This window comes from Seriola lalandi, unplaced genomic scaffold (assembly GCF_002814215.2).
Source record: "Seriola lalandi dorsalis isolate HSWRI2012SDOR001 ecotype SW California unplaced genomic scaffold, Sedor1 jcf7180002054482, whole genome shotgun sequence".
NCBI lineage: Eukaryota > Metazoa > Chordata > Actinopteri > Carangiformes > Carangidae > Seriola > Seriola lalandi.
The window spans coordinates 708,216-732,114 of NW_019525035.1; the positions used below are offsets into that span (position 1 = coordinate 708,216).

The window sequence follows — 23,899 nt, forward strand, 5'->3', positions numbered from 1 at the left end:
CAATGACCGTCTAGTTTGGCTGCAGTGGAACAACCCACTCTCTGCTTCCCCATTGAAGTCAGTAGACGCTCGGCGTCTACACTGTGTAAAGCTCTGTGGCGCTGCGGGGATGAATGAGAAGAAGTCGTGTCGGTTACCTGTGAGAAGTAGCTGATTCTGAACAAAAGATGAACGTGTTCTAGCGCATATTTAGTCAATGACATGTACATACAACAGCACATATTTGACCTCTTATTTTGTTGACATTTTAGGGGAAGCTGAGCTTCCCTTGCAGTCTTAGAGCAATCGCCACTGCTAACTAACATTAGAAAGTAGTGTAATTAACTACTATTACACAACCACCAGAAGTTCAAACACAATCAGAAGTGCTCTGCTGACACTCAGGTTACAACGGAACATAAAGTGAACACCCCAGTATCATATAAATGTTGTCAATGGGCTTTGTATGCCCACCCATAGCAACAGTCTTGAACCCAGTTCAGCCCAGTTAGACTGTCCTAACAAAGCTGCATATGACATTATAACAAAAGCATGTTTTTGAATAACTGCATTACATTGATTTGTTATTACATTGTTCAAACTGAAGATTCAATTGACTTGTTTCCATGACGAATAGTACCAAACATCTTTACAGCATGGTCACAAAGTGCTTGCACTAAATACCTTCCGAGGTATGCAGGAAATGACTGTACATCAGCATTACCAACACCACTATTACTGTTACACCACTTTTAATACATCACATCACTTTGGTTTGACTGAACAACCTCTTCAGGTGTTTAGAGATTTCTTTCATTTTTAGTCCGTATATAATTGGATTGAAGAGAGGATGATACAGAATCACTTGTAAAGTCATGATTAAACGTGCAGTTTTTGTAAATTCAGACCCCAGTCGAACTATAATGACATCATATGCACACAAACAGGAGAAACTGATTAAAACCAGCAGGTGAGGTAAACAGGTCTCTGCAGCTTTTTTCCTGACTTCTCTGCAGCTTGTATAGGAGATTATAAGTATCCTGGTGTATGTGAAGAGTATGAACAGCAGAGGGAAAAGTGCAGCGATTATCAGTGTAACAATACCAAATATAGATTGTACTCTTGAAATCACACAGTAGAGACTGAACATTGAATTGTTGCAAAGAATTCCATTTAAAATTAAGCTACAGCGTTTCAAATCAGCTGTTAGTATAACTGGAACAGCAGTCTGACAAAAAGGTACAAGCCAAGCTAAACCGAGAAAAATACTCACAGTGGTTTTTCTCATGATAGTTGGATATTGCAGAGGTTTACATATAGACACATACCTGTCATAAGCCATGGCTGACAACAGTAAGAACTCTGCACCACTTAAGGAGTAACATAGAAAAAACTGTAGGAGACAAGTTGAAAATGATGTGATCTGTTTTTCAGACAAAAAGTCAATCAACAACTTTGGGTAGACCGCAGTGCTGAAAACAACCGAGTTCAGGAGCAAAGCTGCAATGAAAATGTACATAGGCTCATGAAGGTTTTCGTGAATCCAAATAAGACACACGATGGTGAAATTAAAGCAGATTATTAGAATATATGCTGTAAAAATGATCAAAAAATAAAGATATCTGTATTTTTGCACCTCCACATGCCCACCAAATGTTATATATGTTACATTAAGTTCATCATCCATTAATCTTGTCTAATAATAATAAATTTCAAGTAAGAAAACAGACCGATTAAATAACCAGCATATATGAATGTAAATTAAAAAGAGCTCTCACTTTCACCATATTACAAACATCCAACCTGGACTGCAGTGTCTTGTTTATTCACAGATACCTGATCTTAAAATGCACTTGGTGAATGTTCATCTCCGAAATTCAGGAGGTGAACTGTTAAAGTCTGTAGAAAGTTTTTATAATATTGCTTCAGCCTCCATGGATCTCATTAAACTCTCCACTAAAATAGATTCTAATATGTTAAGAACTTCTTCAAACCCTGGAGGCCTGAAGTTTCAGCACTGTTTGACCTCTTTAACTTGGACTTGTGCCTCATTATACAGCATTACTCTATACAACGTTAAATTTCATCACCATGGAAATAGGCTATTATTCTTTGTACCAACTGCTGCTTCCCTGAGGCTGTTTTACACTACTCCAGATATAGTAACTAGGGCCACTTGAAGGACCATATTAAATGATCTATACATGTGCACAACAACTCCATGGTGTAATATGATTTTTCCTCAAGTTAGATAAAAGCTGGTCATTTTTACAAATCCATAAATTTTATAAGTAACCTTTACAGAACACAGTGGAAGAGCTCCAGGCCTCTAGGGGAGCTCTTAGTGGAACACGGCTAAATGTAAGGCCCTTTTAGGGTTAGCCTAACTCTAACCCTTTTATCACCTTTTTATATGGCTTCTTATTTCCTCCCTCATTCTCTCGTTTGGTCAAAGGTCAAAGGTCCGGTTGTAGGTCCTGCCTCTCATGGTTGAAGCTCAAGGCGTTCCACTTAGAGCTCCCCCTAGAGGCCTGGAGCTTTTCTGTTGTGTTGAGGTTCCCCAATGGTGGAACAAGCTACCAAATCCTTTTAGAGCAGGGGGCGTCCCACTCCATCTTCAAGAATATCCTGAAGACTCATCTCTTCTGAGAGCAACTCCTTTCCTAAAGCCCTAACAAGGCACTTCCTTATACAATCTCCTTGCACTAATTAAATAGATGTAGTACTTAATACTTACACTGAGGTTTCCTAGTAGATAGATAGATAGATAGATAGATAGATAGATAGATAGATAGATTTCGAATGGAGGTATCCACAAGGCATGCTGATTAGATGCCCAAACCATCCTTACCCAAGTCCAGGCCTTGAAAGCCAGAGACATGGAGGGCATCTTGTGGCTGACATCCAGAGGTTTTTCAAAAACAGCATGAAGTAAAGGACATGCATCATTGACTTCTTCAACTGCCAAATCACATATGACATTATCCATGAAAACCAGATCTCACTGGAGATTAATCTGAGCAGTGTCACAAACCAATGTAAAACAGATCTAACAGCGCCTGTGGATTCAGGCCTCCAGAGTTTGATAAAGTTGTTTACATGTTAGTCACTCTTAGTGGAAAGTTTAATGAGATCCATGGAGGATGAATCTGTCCGATAAAACCATTTCACAGGCTCCAACAGTTTCTGATTCCTGAGGTGTAAACATGAGCATATACTAAGTGAATTTCAAGGTCAGATTACTGTGGATAAGAGAAACCAATACAGAGACATGTTATTGTAATCTTCAAAGTAAGACGTTTTACTTTTCAACTTTCATTCATATATTCCTGTTAAATTATCTGCCTATTTCAATTATCAAGATTTCATATGTAACTTTTTTAATGGATGAAGAATTAAATGTAACATATGTAACTCTTGGTGGGCATGTAGAAGTTCACAAATACAGATACCTTTATTTTATTATCATTTTTACAGCATATATTCTAATAATCTGCAGTAATTCTACAATCGTATACCTGATCTGGATTCACCAAAACCTCCATGAGCCTATGTACATTTTCATTGCAGCTTTGTTAATCAATTCTATTCTTTACAGCACTAATATATACCCAAAGCTTTTGATTGACTTTTTATCTGAAAAACAGATCATATCTTATGAAGCTTGTCTTCTTCAGTATTTTCTGTTTTATGCTTTAGGTGGTTCAGAGTTTTTACTGTTAGCAGCCATGTCCTATGACAGGTATGTGTCTATATGTAAACCTCTGCAATATCCAACTATCATGACAAAAACAACTATTGAAGTCTTAGTGGCTTTAGCTTGGCTTTTCCCTGCTTGTCAGCTTGTGGCATCAGCAACGATGAGCGCTAATCAAAAGCTCTGTGACTTTACTTTGAAAGTCATTTTTTGCAATAATTCAATTTACAATCTTCACTGTGTGAGTTCAAGAGCACTATCTATATATGGCGTGTTCATTTTGCTAAATGTTGCACTTTTTCCCATGCTCTTCATACTTTTTACATATGCAAAAATATTTATTTTAACATATCGCAGTTGCAAAGAAGTCAGGAAAAAAGCTGCAGAGACCTGTTTACCTCACCTGCTGGTTTTAATGAACTTTACCTTTCTGTGTTCGTATGATGTAATTATAGTTAGACTGGAATCTGATATTCCGAAAATTGCTCGATTAATAATAACTTTACAACTGGTTTTGTATCACCCTCTATTTAATCCGATCATTTACGGACTAAAGATGAAAGAAATATCAAAACACCTGAAGCAGTTGTTATGTCTACACAAAATGAACTAATGTTACCAAGGCTGATCATTTCTTCTGTAATAATGCACAGCTAATTTCTCTGATCTGTTCCTTGGAAAGTTTTTAATCTTAGGATTTTATTTTATATACCTAAGATGTAATAAAGAGATTAACCATTTTCTACCATTACAACAATATCTAACATTTCTGCCCTGTGACTCACAAGGTTAATTCTGAATGTTTAATCTGGCTTTAGATGAACAAATACAGAACCATATTAATAATATACATGTTATTCCTGTGTGAATTGATGAAGTTTATGATGACTACAACTGTGAGATGAGATCATGTTACACCTGTTTCAGCCTCTTTATATTGGTCTGTTTCTATAAGAGTTTTGATTTTAGAATCATATTGAAAATATTTCAAACACTGCGTCGCCTGATAACTGCCTTGTTACTGAATTGTGGAGTCCAAGAATGGAGGCTAAAGACCAGAGGGACTGAGACTTTTCTGGAACCAGGGCTCCTGTATATTATTAGTTTATTTGTGTAATAATTTCAACTGCCTCGTTAAATCTCAATCTCTGCTTTTAATATTTGAATTACCCCGATCAGTTGTTCACTTTATGACCAATATCAATATGGGAATAAAGTGAACATTTTAAATGTTAAAGCCATGATGGTGTGGCAGTGGTAACATGTTTTCAATAAAGTTCTCAAAATAAACTCTTGACTTTGCAACGTTCAATGCATAACATCTACAATAATAAACCATAATAAGAGCTCTGTAAGAGCTCGGATACCACAAAGCTGATGTTTTTCATCCATTTATTAAATAATGTTTTTCAGGACAGAATGACATAGAGGAGAGGAACGTTCATAACATTTCCTCTTTGTTGAGACAAAACTAACCTTAAGTACGGGACTATATTCTTGACCTCAGTACCAAGAATCTCAACTCAAAGCCTCCATTAACAGATGGATGGCTCACCACATTTGTATTGTACATAAATCCATGTGGTAGGAGTAGTAAGTGTAGTAGTGTCCAATTTGTTTTGAGTCGATCATCTGGAAAACCTGCTCATATCATTAAATCAGGAAAAACTAAACACAAAGAACTAATGCTGGAGTGGGAGGACAGAAACTAAAAATACTGAGGAGGGAAGGACAATGAAACAACTGAAACACCACAGGGCGGGAGATACAGAAGGGCAGGAAGTGAAGGATCTGAAACGAGAAAATTTGAGTAACACAAAATAAAACGGGAAATGATACAGTGAAGAAAATAAAGAAACATAACCTACGTCTACGTCCACACTACTACGTTTTTGTTTTAAAACGCATCTCGTTTCCTACGTGTTCGCCTCCCGTCGACTCGACTCAAGAGTTTTCACGCATTGAAAACTGAAACTTTGGGAAACGCTGCTGACCCCATTTTGGGTTGTCAGGCGAAAACTGAGACCTTTGGAAAAGATGACGTAGACACCCATGGTCACTCCCTTATTGGGTTTCACCAGGTTCCACAACAACAGGTGAAAGCGACATTAAAGCACATTAAAGAAAGTGCAACATCTGTCCCAGGGAACAAACATCACTTCTATCTCAAATGAAACTGGAAATAGTTGTCATATGGGATGTATTCTGCTTTGGGTAGTCTTATTGGCCTTTTACAGAGTGATACATCTTTCTAAAGAAACAATCTTTGCTCTTATCCTAAATGAAATGGTACCAAGTGATACAGTATGAGTATGAAGCTAAGTGAAAATAAGAATGGATCGATCAGCATGATGTCATTTAATGGACACTGTTCAAAACAGATCTAACAGCGCTTGTGGATTCAGGCCTCCAGAGTTTGATAAAGTTGTTTACATGTTAGTCACTCTTAGTGGAAAGTTTAATGAGATCCATGGAGGATGAATCTGTCTGATAAAACCATTTCACAGGCTCCAACAGTTTCTGATTCCTGAGGTGTAAACATGAGCATATACTAAGTGAATTTCAAGGTCAGATTACTGTGGATAAGAGAAACCAATACAGAGACATGTTATTGTTATTTTCAAAGTAAGACCTTTTATTTTTCAGTTTTTATTCATATATTCCTGTTAAATTATCTGCGTTTTTCAATAATCAAGATTTCATATTTAAGTTTTTTTAATGGATGAGGATTTAAATATAACATATATAACTCTTGGTGGGCATGTGGAAGTTCACAAATATAGATACCTTTATTTTATGGTTGTTTTTATAGTATATATTCTAATAATTTGCAGTAATTCTGCTATTGTGTACCTGATCTGGATTCACCAAAACCTCCATGAGCCTATGTACATTTTCATTGCAGCTTTGTTAATCAACTCTGTTGTTCTCAGCACTAATATCTACCCAAAGCTTTTGATTGATTTTTTATCTGAAAAACAGATCATATCTTATGAAGCCTGTCTTCTTCAGTATTTTCTGTTTTATACTTTAATCGGTTCAGAATTTTTACTGTTAGCAGCCATGTCTTATGACAGGTATGTGTCTATATGTAAACCTCTGCAATATCCAACTATCATGAGAAAAACGACCATAAAAGTCTTCCTGGCTTTAGCCTGGCTTTTCCCTCCTTGTCAGCTTGTGGGAATAGCAGCAATGAGCGCCAATCAAAAGCTCTGTGACTTTACTTTGAAAGTCATTTATTGTAATAACTCAATTTACAAACTTTTTTGTGTGAGTTCAAAAGCGATATCTACATATGGTGTGTTCATTTTTCTAAATCTTGGTTGTTTTCCTTTGCTCTTCATAGTTTTTACATACACCAGAATACTTATCGTATGTTATCAGAGTTGTGGAGAAGTCCGAAATAAAGCAGCACAGACCTGTTTACCTCACCTGCTGGTTCTGATCAACTATTTTTTTTTGATTTCGTATGATGTCATAACAGTTAGACTGGAATCTGATTTTCCAAAAACTGTACGTCTGATAATGACTTTACAATTAGTTTTGTATAATCCTCTTTTTAATCCGATCATATATGGACTTAAAATGAGAGAAATCTCTAAACACCTCAAGAGGTTGTTCTGTCAAGATAAAAAGATTGTATGTTATCAAGACTGATACTTTCATCTGTAATAATTATGACGACAATAACCACCACTAAAAGATGAGATCACGTTAGACCTGTTTCAGCCTCTTTACTCTGTTTGTTTAAGAGTTTGTTTTAAATTGTACTGATAACTTTTCAAGAGAGTCCCAATCAGGTAAATGTGAGGGTGACTTTTCTGTCACGGCCTAGAGCATCTGCTCTCATCTGCCAGAGGACCTCCTCTAAGGCCACAGTATCCTCTTTCAAATCATAAATTTAACATTAGTTTTTACTCTTGTCATTTTACTTGCTTTTTATTTCATTATTGTTATTGTCTCAAAATTCTGTTTATATGTCCCACCACTGTGTTTAATTGGTTTCCTTTAATAGGAAACAGTTTTTCCTTTGAACATGATAAAATACAAACAGTAAACAGTAGAAACTTAGTTCTTAATATATGGTAGATTATCTGATTATAGTTTAGGTCAATATTCTTGATGACAAACTACTACTGTAAGAATATCGCGATTATATAAACGCATAAAGCAATCCAAGTGCCTCTTGTTGATTTTTAAATACACCCTGTTCACTTTATGACAACTTTATTAATATAGCCATAAAGCAAACATTTTACACCTTAAAGACATCATGATGTGGGCAGGTTGATAAAATATGTTCAATATAGTTCTAACAATAAACACTTACCACTGCAACTTCAGAGACACACAATCTGGACCTACTGCAACTTGAGCAGAAAAAATATATTATTTTGCAGCCACGCAGCAATTTTTTTCGAGCACAATATTCAAGATTGACACCACATCCATAATTATAGTCAATAGAGAGAAAGCAGACTCCTTTAATCAGTTTGCCATAGGATCTTTTGTGGATAAACTAATGTAGGGGAAAGGAACATTCAAATATCTTTCTGTGGAACTTGAGCAAGGAAATTCATTCTTGGGACAATTGTCGCCACTGCAAATCTACTCACAGACCACAAGGTGCTCTCTTTGAGAAAGGAGGGGGGGTAAAAACATAGAGTGCGGTACCATTATTGTTGACACAGGTGACATTTGGGGGATACATGTCCCAGTAAAACAGGTGAAAACACGTCTCAAGAGTTTGACAAAGTTGATTACATGTTGTCTCTTTAGGTGAAGAGTTTAATGAGATCCATGGAGGGTGAAGCCGTGATAAAAACATTTCACAAACTCGAACCGTGCTCTTTTTGAGCTACACAGACGAACACATACTGAGTGCATTAAGAACTCAAGTAACTGTGAATGTATGAGCCATTCAAATGTAAATTCAACTCTATCTTCAAACTCAGACATCTTTAGGTATGTTTATTATATAATCTGCCTGTTTAAAACATTGTTAATGTTTGACAATCCCAATGGATGATGACAGAAATGTAACGTATATAACTCTAAATGGTTATGTAGACGTTGAAAAATACAGATATTTTTATTTTGTAATTATCTTTACAATATATATTCTAATAATTTTCTGTAATTCCTTCATTGTATGCCTCATCGTGATTCACCAAAGCCTCCATGAGCCTATGTACATTTTCATTGCGGCTTTGTTAGTGAACTCAGTTCTTTACAGCACTGTTATCTACCCGAAGCTTCTGATTGACTTTTTATCTGAAAAACAGATCATATCACATCCAGTGTGTCACTTTCAATATTTTATTTTTTACAGTTTAGGGGGTTCAGAGTTCTTACTGTTGTCAGCCATGGCCTATGACAGGTATGTGTGTATATGTAAACCTCTGCGATATCCGACCATCATGACAAAAACTACTATCTGTGTTTTCTTGGTTCTGGCTTGGCTCGTACCTGCTTCTCAGGTGGCAGGATCAGCTATATTGAGTTCTAAGAGGAAAGTCTGTCACTTTACTTTGGAAGGAATTTTTTGTAACAATTCAGTTCACAAACTTCACTGTGTGAGTTCAAGAGGCCTATCTATGTATGGTGTGATTATTTTGCTTAATATTGTATTTTTTCCAATGTTCTATATAGTTTTCACGTACATAAAGATACTTATAATCTCCTATCGAAGCAGCAGAGAAGTCAGGACAAAAGCTGCACAGACCTGTTTACCTCACCTGCTGGTTTTAGTCAATTTTTCATTGTTGTGTACTTATGACATCATTATACTGAGACTGGAATCTGATATTCCAAAAACTGCACGTTTAATCATGACTCTACAGGTGGTTCTGTACCATCCTCTCTTTAATCCGATCATATATGGACTGAAAATGAAAGAAATCTCTAAACACCTCAAGAGGTTGTTCTGTCGTGTAAAATGATGTGTTGTACGGTCATTCCTTCAACAAAGAATAGTGTGATTTTTTTGTTCCCTGGAAAGTATTTTTAACAATTTGTTTTAACACATTAATGATCATCGGGAACCTCAACAATGTGATGGAAGTTACACAAAAGTCACTTTTTATTGAAATATACCCGATAGGCTATATAACAGGTAATCACAATTAATAGTTTTTTCAATTTCCATTTAGTTAACCATACCTAAATACAACCTTGTTACATTCATGAGTACCATTATCTCTGGTTGTATTGATGAAGCTCATAATGATCATAGAGTGAAGATGAACACTTTCAATGTTGTTTAAAAAGCGTGTTAATGTGACGGTTGATATTTAAACTGAAGCAGATGTGTCTCTTGTTTTGTTTATACTGTAAATGCAAATCAAACTAATTAAATATTTTTAGTAGCAGTGATTTTGATGCTGCCACCACTGAAAGTCTCAGTGCATTTAATATTGTGTTCTCTGGTCCACACAAATCTGACAGTAGAGAGAAAGTATTGAAACTCTTCAGTGTACGGCATGAAAATGAACACTAGACTGAGGTGACGTGATGACGGTAATCAGAACTGGACTTTACAAGTATGATAAGTATGATTAAAAAAAAAAAAAAGTTCCCTTGAATTATATAAGTCTTTATAATTGATCGACCTGAAGTTTTGTCAGTGTACTCTGATTGTTATGTAGCTGGTCTGAGGGAAACCTAGACATAACATGCTGTGTGACTCTTCCCACTCCAAAGAAAAGCCAGTTGCACAGTATGAGCCAGAGTTCAGAGTAGAAGTTTATTAACGTCAGAGCGGAGCAATGCCCAAAACAACAAAAAATAATTTAATTAATTAGTCCTAAACATCCCTGGCAAAGAAAACTAGACGTACATAAATGACATATCTTTAAACCACAAACAAGAGAAAACAAAAAGGGCCTCTCCCTCCGACCAAACTGTTACTAGAGGCCAAGCGGGACCTGAGCTTAGCGAGGTCACTTCAGGTTTGAAGTTTCCCCTTTTTGCTGGGGACCCCCAGGAACCACCTCAAGGATCCCTGGGGTTCCCCGGACCCCACTTTGAGAACCACTGCTCCACGCACTGTGGTAACATTGTTGTTTCCAGATGCACAGAAAAATGTAAAGAGAGCAACACCCATGTAAACAAAGTCTAACACCTACGGGTTCAGGCCTCCAGAGTCTGATGGAGTTGTTCACATGATATCAGCTCATGATGGAGGAGTTAAAGAGATCCAAAGAGGGTGGAGAAGTCTCACTTAAAGAGTTGGTCAGACGTGAACTCCAAAGGTGAGCGCACACCAAATTCAGTTTAAGGTCAGGTATCTGTAAAAGATTAAGACAATCAAAAGACAATCTGAACAATGCTTGTTACACATTCTGTCTGTCGTATTCATTCATGTCTAATTTTTTGTGAATTTTCATGGATGCAGAAATAAATATAACATATATAACTCTTGATGGGCATGTAGAAGTGCAGAAATACAGATATCTTTATTTTGTGATCATGTTTACAGTTTATATTCTAATAATCTGCAGTAATTGTATGATCGTGTGTCTCATCTGGATTCACCAAAACCTCCATGAGCCTATGTACATTTTCATTGCAGCTTTGTTACTGAACTCTGTTCTTTTGAGCACTGTTATCTACCCAAAGCTTCTGATTGACTTTCTATCTGAAAAACAGATCATATCTTATTCAGCTTGTCTCTTTCAGGTTTTCATGTTTTATTCTTTAGGCGGTTCAGAGTTCTTACTGTTGTCGGCCATGGCCTATGACAGGTATGTGTCTATATGTAAACCTCTGCGATATCCAACTATCATGAGAAAAACCACTGTGAGGATCTTCCTGGTCTCAGCCTGGATTCTTCCTGCTTGTCAGGTCGCAGTGCCAGTCGTACGACACAGTAACACAAAACTCTGTCACTTAGTTTTGAAAGGTGTTTTTTGTAACATTTTGGTCAACCATCTTTACTGTGTGAGTTCGAGAGTGCTATCTGTATATGGTTTAGTTGTTCTGCTTAATGTTGCACTTTTCCCCATGCTCTTCATTCTTTTTACCTACACAAAGATCCTTATAATCTCCTACAGAAGTTGTGGAGAAGTCAGAAAAAAAGCTGCACAGACCTGTTTACCTCACCTGCTGGTTTTAATCAACTATTCTTGTTTGCTTACGTATGATATCATCATAGTTAGACTGGAATCAGATTTTCCAAAAGCTTTACGTCTGATAATGACCTTGCAAATAATAATGTATAATCCTCTGTGTAATCCAATCATATACGGACTAAAGATGAAAGAAATATCCAAACACCTCAAACAGCTGTTGTGTCACGCCAAAGTGAACTAATGTATTTGTACTGATTTACTCAATTCATAAAGAGTGTTTAATGTGAGTTTTTATTTCTCTGGTAAAAACTAATAATACTAGTAAATAATGTCTGATGTCATTTTCATAAATAATAATTAAATAAATGAAATTGAATAATTAAATGTAGTGTGTACTATGAATTGCATAGTAGTCTTTTTTTTCCTAAATCAGATGAAGCACTTTACTTTGGTCGTGAGTTTAAAAAAGAAAAGAAGCAGAATCACGGCGATCTGTTGTGGTTAAGGCCGTCAACCATAAACAGCAAAGTATTTGATGATCACTAAAGGCTTAGAAATAACAATTGATGTTTTGTTTTTTTAAACATAGAATAGCTGTTTTTATTTTTAACAACTTGTTTTCAGTGGAAACAAATTCTGAACGCATATCATCATCATCATCTCTCAAGTTGATCCACTGGAGCTCCAAATATTAATGCCTTCCTATGTGGACTGTGGGCTGATACTGTATTTTTACTTTGTGTAGTCCATATTTTTAACCTTATTTAAATTTCCTCAATGTGTGATAGTGGTGGAAGTTTACCGTAAAATAGGCTGCACATCACATATTTTAATATATTTACTCAGCTGTAATGTGATGACAACAAGACGCAGGTGGCAGCAACTGGAGATCAAAAATGGAGATGAAGATTAAAAAGTATAAATAGATCATAGAACAGATAAGCCCAACAAGTCCTGCAGTCTAAACAACAATATAGGTCATTTGTCCCTTCTCCCAGATACGACCCATAGGAGCGTACCTACCACAGGTGTACCAGACCCTCGTCGTCATGGTAACAATAATAGACACACAGTTAAAAAATGAAAAAATCAACCTCCTCCTTACTTGAACTTTATTGCTCTTTAAATGAATTTATAATACCTGTCTTCCACATTTGCTCCCGTCTTAATTACTCCAGCGGCGAGAGGGGGCGAGGTTTAAACTGAATGTACAGACATTATCACATTATGTGCAGAGAAACTATTATAATAATCTGAGCTGTTTTTTTAATGTGCAAAATGTTCAGAGTTTCAATGTTGTAAAAAAAATCTTTGGATTAGAACATTAGAACTATTTTAATATTTTGTTTTGTGGGCAGTTCTGTCGCCAGTAAATGAGATTGTGTAAATATGATTTTGTGGATGTTGGTGTGTTTGTGTGCGGTGGGAGGTTCTGATGATGAACTATGACCTCACGGGCACCAAGTGATTTGTGAGCGCCGCGGCGGGCTCTGCAAACACAATCATGGCAGAGCGGCATGTGTGCTGTTCAGTGGTTGCATGTTAAAATGTTTGGCCTCTAAACCTTTTCCCTGCGTTTAGTCAGCAGCGCCCGCTACAGTGTCAGAGAGTAATGGCAACTCCCACATGGACTGCAGCTTGCGTCAATATGTACACATGAATTGTTCCAGATAGTGCGCACATCCCCGCAGAGGTGATCACATGCGGGTTGATGCATTTCCTTCTCCAGACGCCCCCCAATGCAGTGGCGCCCTCGGTGCCACAGGCCGCCGCTGGTCCAGGCCTCTAGAGTTTGATGTTGTTCACGTGACGGAAGTTATTGATGGAAAGTTTAATGAGATCCACGGAGGGTGAAGCAGGCTGATAAAAACATCACCAGGGCCGAACACTTTGGTTTGAATTCTACATATCTGTATTTGCAAGAATATTTCAAAGAACACAGTCCACTTCAAGGTCAGGTAGCTGAATACATGAGACGATCCACTACAACATATAGTGTGAAGTATGTTAGCATTTTCTTTAGATATCCTCAATGGAAAATAAACTAAATGCAACTTACATAATTATTGATGGGTATGTGGAAATGACTAAATACAGATATCTTTATTTTGTGATCATATTTACAGCATATATTTTAATAATCTGCAGTAATTCTACGATCGTGTACCTGATCTGGATTCACCAAAACCTCCATGAGCCTATGTACATTTTCATTGCAGCTTTGTTAATCAACGCTGTTCTCTTCAGCACTGTTATCTACCCAAAGCTCTTCATTGACTTTCTATCTGAAAACCAGATCATATCTTATTCAGCTTGTCTCTTTCAGTATTTCATGTTTTATTCTTTAGGCGGTTCAGAGTTCTTACTCTTGGCAGCCATGGCCTATGACAGGTATGTGTCTATATGTAAACCTCTGCAATATCCAACTATCATGAGAAAAACCACTGTGAGGATGTTCCTGGTTTTAGCTTGGCTTGTACCTGCTTGTCAGGTTGCAGTACCGACTGTTCTGAATGCTGATAAAACACTCTGTAACTTTACTTTGAAAGGAATCATTTGTAACAGCACATTTTACAAACTTCACTGTGTGGCTTCAATTGTGCTAAATATATATGGCTTGGTTGTTTTTGCAAATATTGTAATATTTCCTGTGCTCTTCATTCTCTTCACATACATCAGGATATTTATAATATCTTATCGGAGCTGTAGGGAAGTGAGGAAAAAAAGCTGCACAGACCTGTTTACCTCACCTGCTGGTTTTAATCAACTTTTCCTGTTCGAGTGCATATGATGTCCTTCTACTGCGAATGGAAACTGATTTTCCTAAAACTGTACGTTTCATAATGACGTTACAAATGATTCTGTACCATCCTCTCTTTAATCCGATCATATATGGACTGAAAATGAAAGAAATTTATAAACACCTCAAGAGGTTGTTCTGTCCAGGCAAAATAATCTGATTGTTAAAGTTTATAATGTTCGTAAAGTGAAAAACAGCTTAGAAAGCAAGAGTATGTCCACATTTCTGATTTAGTGATATATGTACTGTAGGTGAAACTGTAGTTTTATGCAAAGACAAAACTGTTTTTCATTTTAATGTAAAATACATAAATAAATAAACAGTAGTATGGTTTATTTATATATTATATTTATAACCTGTATTGTAGTTGCTGTCAAATAATAATTATTTTCACTGTGATACATGCGTCAAATTCTAGGCTGAAATGTGCATACCCTCATACCCTCATACCCTCATACACACACACTTGCACCTGTTGCACTGGTGACAATTAATAATAATGATAAAAATAATCTCAAAATATTCTTATCCACCATTGCCTAATTCATGTACATGGTGGTGATGCCCCCAAAACGTGGAAATCTGAATAAAAAATAAAAATGTCACATTGTGTTATAGATTTAATTCGAATCTACATTCAACAACCCATAATGACAATGTTTTTAGAAGTTTTGGCAATTTTATTAAAAATCTGAACTGAAAAACTGAAATCTTTTCTTATTTACAAAAGTATTCATACCCTTTGCTTTTGCTCTAAGCTGTGTTCAGGTGCTTCCTGTTTAATTATTATTGACATGTGTCTCGGACTTGATTTTAGTCCCTTTATAGGAAACGTAATTGATTTGACATAGTTTAAAGGCAACTGTGTATATAATGTCCAGACAAACACCAAGTCATGAAGTCCAAGGAGCTCTCTGTAAACCTCCACAAGCTGCTCCGCCATTGTTATCTTGGCATTGTTTGACTTTGCCTAACTTCTGGCTAATCCAAAAATGGGCAAAGAAATCTAGCGTGTTTGGAACCGAGACTTTGTGGCAACATACGCTAACCCACCTGTCACTCAAAGCAGCACACCCTCAATTATGTATAACTTTAAGCCTCAATAAAATGTAAACAGGTGAGTTATATGAACAGGTGTCATGAATGAGGAAATTAGCTATCAAGACTAAAACAGTTTTTGTACCAGGCTGTAAACATGTTTATTTCTGCTGTAAAGATGGACATTTTAACATAGGAGTCTATGGGGACTGACTCACTTTTGGAGACAGCCTCAAGTGGCCATTAGAGGAACTGCAGTTTTTAGCACTTCCAAGTTGGCTTCATTTTTCAGCCTCAGAGGTTGCTGCTTGGTAGAGGCATAGATTGGGTCAAGGCTGTAAAACCATATTTAAAGCTTTGAGCGTTCCTAGCAGCACAGTGGCCTCAATAATTGTGAAATGGAAAAAGTTTGGAACTAACAGGACTCTTTCTAGAGTTGGCTGTCTGACCAAACTGAGTAACTAGGGAAGAGGGGCCTTGGACAAGGAGGGTGACCCAGCAGTCCCTCTAATTCAGGCCTTGAGTAAAAGGCATATAACAGTCAGCTGGAGTTCGTCAAACTGCATTTAAAGGATCCATAGACCATGAGGAAAAAGATTCTCTGATCTGATGAGAGAGAAAAAAAGAGAAAAGAATAACAAAACCTGCAGTTCCTCTTGTGACCACTAGAGTCTGGCTCCAACAGTGAGTCAGTCCCCATAGACTCCCATATTCAAATGTCCAACTTTACAGCAGAAATAAACATGTTTACAGCCTGGTACAAAAACTGTTTTGGTCTCTAGAGCTAATTTCCTCCTTCATGAAACCTGTTTATATAACTCACCTGTTCACATTTTATGAAGGACTAAAGTTATGGAGAATTGAGGGCAGTTGGAGTGGAGTCAGGTACTGGCAAGATGGCAACAGCGAGCTTCAAAACCACTGTACAGAAACCTATGGATGACGTCACAGAGGCTACGTCCATCTGTATTTACAGTTTACAGTCTCGAGTGACCACCTTGGATCTCACTTTCCCGCTCTATATGCAACTACACATCATTTCCGTTTGCAAAATACTAAATTTGTTGCGGTCTGACTATGACAAAATTAGACTGTGGCAGAGGACGTCGGTTGAGTAGGCTGACCTTCAATGTGCCTCGGACACATTTCTGTTTACATTCCCAAAACAATGTGGCAATATGTGTCCCAGACCAACTCCAACTGTGGTCTGAGTGATCGGATCTCAAATGCTTCCTCAATGTGTGTTGGGTACATTCACACCTGTACTTAAAGTTGTCCACTTGTGATTGGACCACTGGAGACACATGTTAATCCCAGGCCTGAACAAGGCCTGTGAGACAGTGGGCCCCTGACCACACACAGGTAGATGCCACCCACCCCTCATAGATATAGGGGGTTGCTCTGCAACTGTTGAATGTGGAAATAATCAATAGTCTCCTAACAACTCCACCTTATCAACTGAAAAGGTGATGATATGACAATGTTGTGTTCACAAGTTCACTCTGCTGGCCCTGACTGATCAAAACGAACAAACAAAAAAAACATAAGCAGCAAGATAGAGATACAGTGATACAGTTGAACTCAAGAGATTTAAAAATGACTGAGATAACCTGACTTTTAATACCTATGAGTCAAGCTCCAAAAACCCTGTATACTACATTTCCCATAATGCTATTAAAGAAATTTATGAGCGATTCATTCTAGACTGTAATCTGACTGAATTGGTATTTTGTTTCACTTGATTCATTTAAGGTGGCACACCAAAACCCCAAATCCACCAAGGCTAAATTTAGCCTTGAGTTATCATGCTACTTCCATGTTTCCAACAAAAATTCCAGCGACTCTGTGTTCGCCTTTTAAAATGTCTTTCTAACTACACAACACAAGTTTGTATCACAGACTTTCTGTTGTGAATTTGTCTTCTGTAAAACCAGTCTGAGAAAACCCTGATGGCATCACTGTGCGATCATCAGGGTTTCTTTTCTCACACTTGACAAATTGATATTGTTCAACTGTTTTCACAGGCTGAGAAAGACAAACCATGACATGGCACCTTAATGTCTAAAATTGGTGGACTCTCCCTTTAATTGATTTCCTTCTGTTGGCCTTTGTGAACATCAAGCTACAGATGTAGCCTGTTAATCTACAGTAAATACATTCATCAAAAATTAAAATTACAAGCTGCGATTATGCAAAATTATGAATGACTCTGAGAGTTCATCAGGAAAGACGTGTACCATTAGAAACAGTGGTGTGGAGCTCTGAAATCATTTTATTAGATTAAATCACACAGTGCTGAATCATAATCTAACTAATATGAATGAACACAGTCCAAAATGCAAACATACTCTGTATCAGTCCATTAGATGGCTGCCAAAAAAACCACATCTCCGCATTATCATTACAAATGAAACTACATTACTTTAGTTAACAGTGCAGATTTAATGGTGTGATTTAACAGCCTCTTGAGGTGTTTAGAAATTTCTTTCATTTTCAGTCCGTATATGAATGGATTAAACAGAGGATGGTAAATGATCATTTGTAAAGTCATTATTGAATGGGCAAGTTTTGGAAAATTAGATTCAAGTTTCACTATAACGACATCATAAGTAATAAAAAAGGAAAAGCTGATTAAAACCAGCAGGTGAGGTAAACAGGTCTGTGCAGCTTTTTTCCTGACTTCTCTGCAGCTTCTGTAGGAGATTATAAGTATCCTGGTGTATGTGAAGAGGACGAAGAGCATGGGGAAAAGTCCAATATTTAGCAACATGAACACGCCATATATGGACAGTGCTGCTGAGCGAACACACTGAAGATTGAACATTGCATTATTACAAAAAAGTCCATCCAAAATAAAGCGACAGAGTTTTATATTGGCATTTAATACAGCCGACACTACGAGCTCACAAGCAGGCACGAGCCAAGCTGAAACCAGAAAGACTTTGATGGTTGTTTTTCTCATGATAGTTGGATATTGCAGAGGTTTACATATAGACACATACCTGTCGTAGGACATGGCTGACAGCAGTAAGAACTCTGAAGCGGCCAGAGTATAATATATATAAGTCTGAAACAGACAGGCTTGAAACGAAATCATCTGTTTTTCAGACAGAAAGTCAATCAGAAGCTTTGGGTAGATATTAGTGCTGTAAAGGACAGAGTTGATCAACAAAGCTGCAATAAAGATGTACATAGGCTCATGGAGGTTTCTGTGAATCACGATAAGACACACGATGGTGGAATTACAGCAGATTATTAGAATATAAACTGTAAACATGATCATAAAATACAGATATCTGTATTTCTGCACTTCTAAATATCCACCAAGAGTTATATACGTCACATTTAAATCATCATCCATCAGGTTAATCCAAAGTCAAAATGTTGATCATTAACCTAAGTCTGACTTTGAGGTTCACGGTAACTTATTACCTGTACTAGATGGTCTTATTCACCAATGTTACAGGACGTGGAGTGTTTGACTCAGCGGATTGTTTTTATCAGACTGCTTCACCCTCCATGGATCTCATTAAACTCTCCACGAACATGTAAACAACTCTAGCAAACTCAGGAGTCCTGAACCCAAAGGTTTTGTTACTGTAGACCTCTTTGCTGGGTGGTGCCCCCGTTACAGTTTTCTGTTTTTCCCATCAGTCTTCACTCAACAACCCATTATGACAAAGTGAAAACATGATTTTAGAAATGTATTTATATTCAAAAAATGAAAAACTCTTATTTACTCTCTTATTTACAAAAGTATTCAGATCCTAAGCTGTGACACAAGTTGAGAGATTGAGGTGCTTTAATTTCCCTTTATTTACATCTAAAACCTGATTAGTCAGCTGTAGCAAACTGAACTGACTGGACATAATTTAGAAAGGCACACACTGTTGCATATTTCTGTAGCTGACTCTGTAACGTGACCATTTTATTTCTACTGTTTAGCTCACAGCTGTCAAAATAAAAGTCAGTGCCACTGTTATATACAGTGTGGTCAGAAAGTCCGAGACCTGGATCTCACTGTACTTTTATGCCTCCACGCCGACAACAACCAGGGCCGGAGGCATCATGTTTTCGGGTTGTCGACCGTCCGTATCTCAGTAACAGCTTGAGCGAATTTGAAAAATTCACTTGGACTCAAGGATGAACTGAGTAGCTTTTGGTGGTCAAAGGTCAAGGTCACAGTGACCTCACAAAACACGTTTTTTGGCCTTCTGAATACGATATGTCAGTAACGCCTGGGGGGAAAATATAGAAAAACATAGTTTATTTGACTGTTCATGTCTAGATTCAGCTGCATATTCTATATTTACTTTTAGATTGAGCATCTTTGGAAAAATAGAAATCTTAACTTCCATTTCACACTCTTACCAAGCTTTGTGTGGCAGCCTGCTTCAACACAGTGGTCTGCCTCTTCCTGCAATTACTTTCCTCCTTCCTGAGCTTCCGACTTTTCATCTGTGGTTGACGGGAAGTCAGGCTTTTTCATGCAGAGACAAGATGTGAGGTTAAACAACCTGTAACATTTACGCTTTCATGGGGGGGGGGGGTCAATAAGGTCACAAAGTGATGACAAAGTTAATAGAAAGTGCATCCTAAAAGTGATGGAAAGTATTTATTATTTTTGCAATTTACTTTGATAACACCAACATGGCCTCCACAGAAGCCCAGAGCTGATGTAAGGATACTGTAATACTGCAATCCTTAGTGTTGTCTACTGTGTGTAAACAACAGGCCAGGCCTCGGGGGACAGGCCTGACTACAGCCAGTCTGCAAACAGCCGATCGGTGGTCACAGTGAGCTGGTCTCATGAGACATTCTGCTGAGCAAGCACCTTTTACCTCTGTCATCAGAAACAAGTGTCAAAGATGCAACATGATGTTTTATTACAAACAGACTGAATGACTGTTGCTTTTGGCAATGTAATAACTAGATGTGTAATAAATCAATTTAAGTAATTATCACAATAATTATGTTCGAGGTGGGCAACAGGTCATTCTCTCTTTTGTCCTTTGAGAGCTATTAAACACATTAACACAACTCCAGTCTGGTGTAAACCCCCACAGACATGACCTTTAACCAGTCACTTTAAAAACAGGAACATAATATAATATACTATAATACCAGTTGTACTTGAATTTTATACGAGTATTTTATGCTATTTTATACTTATATACCTACTATACATACTTGATTCATGCTATAATTACATAACAAATTAAGGTTTTATACATAAATATGTAGATTAACTTTTAAAATGTAATAATTTGTTATAGTTTAACTATCCAACTGTATCTGTGTTAGGAATGCAAATTTTAACCAATGTCCTTAATCGATAGATGACCACATTAACAATCAATATTTGGTTAAAGGAGCTATTTGTAAGTTCGGCTATTGCTACATAGCTAATGTTAGCATTAACAGCTGTTTATTAGTCTCAGCATCAATCCTCATTCTTTTACTCACCAAAAAGTGTCTCTAGAGGTGGAAAGTGCTGCCAAATGTCAACTGTTGTTTTGGCCTTATTTGTTTCTCCTCTTTTCTTCTTCTGAAGTTAGCATGCTAAACAGTTAGCCTCGGTTCTATTAGTCACTTTCTTCCGATACCGAGTCACTGTATCGCCCAGGCTGCCCTGAAGAAGTCGCTGCTCATCCTCTTGTATTGTAAAAGCAAGTTTGGGCATTGAGAACAATTATATATTTTCTGTCAGATAGGAAGCAAGTAGTTTCGTTAGGTACCATATGCCACACTCTGAAGTTGGAGGCTAACACCAGCCACATAACAATTCTTTCAGTTAGAAAGAACAGCATCTAAGATAAGTGGCTGCGGCCTTCCCCTCTCTATTTGACGCAGGTCGCAGAGGGTGATCGCCGACCCCTCTCAGGCTTGTAGGCCCATTCTTAAGTTCCTAAGTACAGGAAAACTCACCCCAGGACCAGCAGATATCCTGAGGCTGATATGAGGTAGAAACAAGCATTTTAACACAAACATATCAGCACTTACACTTTTATTTTATTATGTATTAATATGTATGTCTGTATTCTTATGCTCCTTTTGTGTATATTTTATTTACTTATGTGAAAATGATTTTGTTTTTGTCTGTTGTTAGAGTTGACATGACAATAAATTAATTTAATAAAGAAAGGATATTAATGTAATCTTCAAAGTGACTCCTAGTAGATTTTTTAGACAACATTAATGGGAAGTAAACTAAATATAACTGCTGTATGTCCAGTTCATCACAGAGAACTGCAACAAAGAAAATGTCAAATCGAACCCATTTCCTTTATAGTTAAATACAATCATCACTCAGTGAGGCACAGAAAACTGTAACGGGGGCACCACCCAGCAAAGAGGTCTACAGTAACAAAACTTTTGGGTTCAGGACTCCTGAGTTTGCTGGAGTTGTTTACATGTTAGTGGAGAGTTTAATGAGATCCATGGAGGGTGAAGCAGTCTGATAAAAACAATCCACTGAGTCAAACACTCCACGTCCTGTAACATTGGTGAATAAGACCATCTAGTACAGGTAATAAGTTACCGTGAACCTCAAAGTCAGACTTGCTGTGTCTGTTACTGATTCACATTTTCAGTTTGGATTAACCTGATGGATGATGATTTAAATGTGACGTATATAACTCTTGGTGGATATTTAGAAGTGCAGAAATACAGATATCTGTATTTTATGATCATGTTTACAGTTTATATTCTAATAATCTGCTGTAATTCCACCATCGTGTGTCTTATCGTGATTCACAGAAACCTCCATGAGCCTATGTACATCTTCATTGCAGCTTTGTTGATCAACTCTGTCCTTTACAGCACTAATATCTACCCAAAGCTTCTGATTGACTTTTTGTCTGAAAAACAGATGATTTCATTTCAAGCCTGTCTGTTTCAAGCTTATATATTTTATACTCTGGCCACTTCAGAGTTCTTACTGCTGTCAGCCATGGCCTACGACAGGTATGTGTCTATATGTAAACCTCTGCAATATCCAACTATCATGAGAAAAACAAACGTCAAAGTCTTTCTGGTTTCAGCTTGGCTCGTGCCTGCTTGTGAGCTTGTAGTGTCGGCTGTATTAAATGCCAATATAAAACTCTGTCGCTTTATTTTGGACGGACTTTTTTGTAACAATTCATTTTTCAATCTTCAGTGTGTTCGCTCAGCAGCACTGTCCATATATGGCGTGTTCATGTATCTAAATATTGCACTGTTCCCCATGCTCTTCGTCCTCTTCACATACACCAGGATACTTATAATCTCCTACAGAAGCTGCAGAGAAGTCAGGAAAAAAGCTGCACAGACCTGTTTACCTCACCTGCTGGTTTTAATCAGCTTTTCCACCTTTTTCAGTTATGATATTGTTATAATGAAACTTGAATCTAATTTTCCAAAACTTGCCCGTTTAATAATGACACTACAAGTGATTGTGTATCATCCTCTATTTAATCCATTCATATACGGACTGAAAATGACAGAAATCTTTAAACACCTGAAGAGGCTGTTGTTTCAGCTCAAATCACACTAATAAATCAACACTGTCAATGACTGTAATATCATGTCATCTGGAGTGATAATGCAGAGATTTGATTTTCTTGATAGACGTTTGTTGGATTTGTTTTTTATCACCAATCCACAGAATCTGAATAAGCATCACCAGCTTTGATTTAAAATGACATTCATATTAGTGTCCTTGTCTCTTTGTGTTGATGAAGGTCATATCGCTCATAAAGTGAGGATAAATATTTTTAATGTTGAAAACCTGAACGATTTAAAATGTTGATGGTTAAAAGCTTTAAACGCAGCAGAGCGTGACTGTGTGTCTCAGATCATTCTTCTTTCTTTTGTTGGTTGTTGTTGTGTCATTTGATCCAATAAAATGATCATAGTAAGAAAAAATAACATTGGCGATCTGTTATGTTCCACAGCACTGCCTCTAATGGTACAGATTATATTTTTGCACATTAAATTAAAAAACTTTTTTTTTAAAAAAGAGAAAATTATTCAAACATGTATTTAAAAAGTTTTGCTTAATTGCAAGTCTTTCCTACTACACTCCTAGAGTAATTCATAACATCACATCTGGTAATTAACTTTTTGATTGATGTATTTACTGTAGATTAATAACCTACAGCTTTAGCTTGATTTTAACAAATTTCTGTTATTTATTTATACAGCACCAAATCACAACAGAAGTTATCTCAAGGCACTTTTCAAACAGAGCAGCTTTAGACCGTTCTCTGTGAAATATTATTTCCAGAGACCCAACAAGTCCCACCATGAGCAGCACCTGGCGACTGTGGA

General features: G+C 37.1%; 8 protein-coding genes across 8 annotated transcripts; 6 read left to right on the plus strand and 2 right to left on the minus strand.

The window, feature by feature from the left end:
* Positions 1-739: 739 nt before the first annotated feature.
* Positions 740-1,666, minus strand: LOC111659526 (olfactory receptor 11A1-like). The gene has a single exon (XM_023412509.1). The coding sequence runs from the start codon at positions 1,664-1,666 to the stop codon at positions 740-742; it is 927 nt and encodes a 308-aa protein (XP_023268277.1).
* A 1,690-nt stretch (positions 1,667-3,356) lies between these two features.
* LOC111659570 (olfactory receptor 6N2-like) lies at positions 3,357-4,289 on the plus strand. Its single transcript, XM_023412560.2, has one exon. The coding sequence runs from the start codon at positions 3,363-3,365 to the stop codon at positions 4,287-4,289; it is 927 nt and encodes a 308-aa protein (XP_023268328.1). The 5' UTR covers positions 3,357-3,362.
* Positions 4,290-6,394: 2,105 nt separating this feature from the next.
* On the plus strand, positions 6,395-7,336 carry LOC111659571 (olfactory receptor 11A1-like). The gene has a single exon (XM_023412561.1). It carries the CDS (start codon positions 6,395-6,397, stop codon positions 7,334-7,336), a length of 942 nt encoding a protein of 313 aa, XP_023268329.1.
* Positions 7,337-8,700: 1,364 nt separating this feature from the next.
* LOC111659531 (olfactory receptor 6N2-like) lies at positions 8,701-9,621 on the plus strand. The gene has a single exon (XM_023412511.1). The coding sequence runs from the start codon at positions 8,701-8,703 to the stop codon at positions 9,619-9,621; it is 921 nt and encodes a 306-aa protein (XP_023268279.1).
* Positions 9,622-11,059: 1,438 nt separating this feature from the next.
* LOC111659572 (olfactory receptor 11A1-like) lies at positions 11,060-11,992 on the plus strand. Its single transcript, XM_023412562.2, has one exon. The coding sequence runs from the start codon at positions 11,066-11,068 to the stop codon at positions 11,990-11,992; it is 927 nt and encodes a 308-aa protein (XP_023268330.1). The 5' UTR covers positions 11,060-11,065.
* A 1,791-nt stretch (positions 11,993-13,783) lies between these two features.
* LOC111659573 (olfactory receptor 6N2-like) lies at positions 13,784-14,711 on the plus strand. The gene is given in 2 exon segments (XM_087175672.1): positions 13,784-14,470; positions 14,472-14,711. Coding segments are annotated over 2 exon segments (927 nt in total).
* A 3,291-nt stretch (positions 14,712-18,002) lies between these two features.
* Positions 18,003-18,953, minus strand: LOC111659575 (olfactory receptor 6N2-like). The gene has a single exon (XM_023412563.2). The coding sequence runs from the start codon at positions 18,948-18,950 to the stop codon at positions 18,003-18,005; it is 948 nt and encodes a 315-aa protein (XP_023268331.1). The 5' UTR covers positions 18,951-18,953.
* Positions 18,954-22,193: 3,240 nt separating this feature from the next.
* LOC111659576 (olfactory receptor 6N2-like) lies at positions 22,194-23,123 on the plus strand. The gene has a single exon (XM_023412564.2). It carries the CDS (start codon positions 22,197-22,199, stop codon positions 23,121-23,123), a length of 927 nt encoding a protein of 308 aa, XP_023268332.1. The 5' UTR covers positions 22,194-22,196.
* Positions 23,124-23,899: the final 776 nt, after the last annotated feature.

Coding starts and splice junctions, on each gene's coding strand:
- LOC111659526 (XM_023412509.1), bottom strand. CDS start 1,666: ATGGATGATGAACTTAATGTAACATATATAACATTTGGTGGGCATGTG.
- LOC111659570 (XM_023412560.2), top strand. CDS start 3,363: ATGGATGAAGAATTAAATGTAACATATGTAACTCTTGGTGGGCATGTA.
- LOC111659571 (XM_023412561.1), top strand. CDS start 6,395: ATGGATGAGGATTTAAATATAACATATATAACTCTTGGTGGGCATGTG.
- LOC111659531 (XM_023412511.1), top strand. CDS start 8,701: ATGGATGATGACAGAAATGTAACGTATATAACTCTAAATGGTTATGTA.
- LOC111659572 (XM_023412562.2), top strand. CDS start 11,066: ATGGATGCAGAAATAAATATAACATATATAACTCTTGATGGGCATGTA.
- LOC111659575 (XM_023412563.2), bottom strand. CDS start 18,950: ATGGATGATGATTTAAATGTGACGTATATAACTCTTGGTGGATATTTA.
- LOC111659576 (XM_023412564.2), top strand. CDS start 22,197: ATGGATGATGATTTAAATGTGACGTATATAACTCTTGGTGGATATTTA.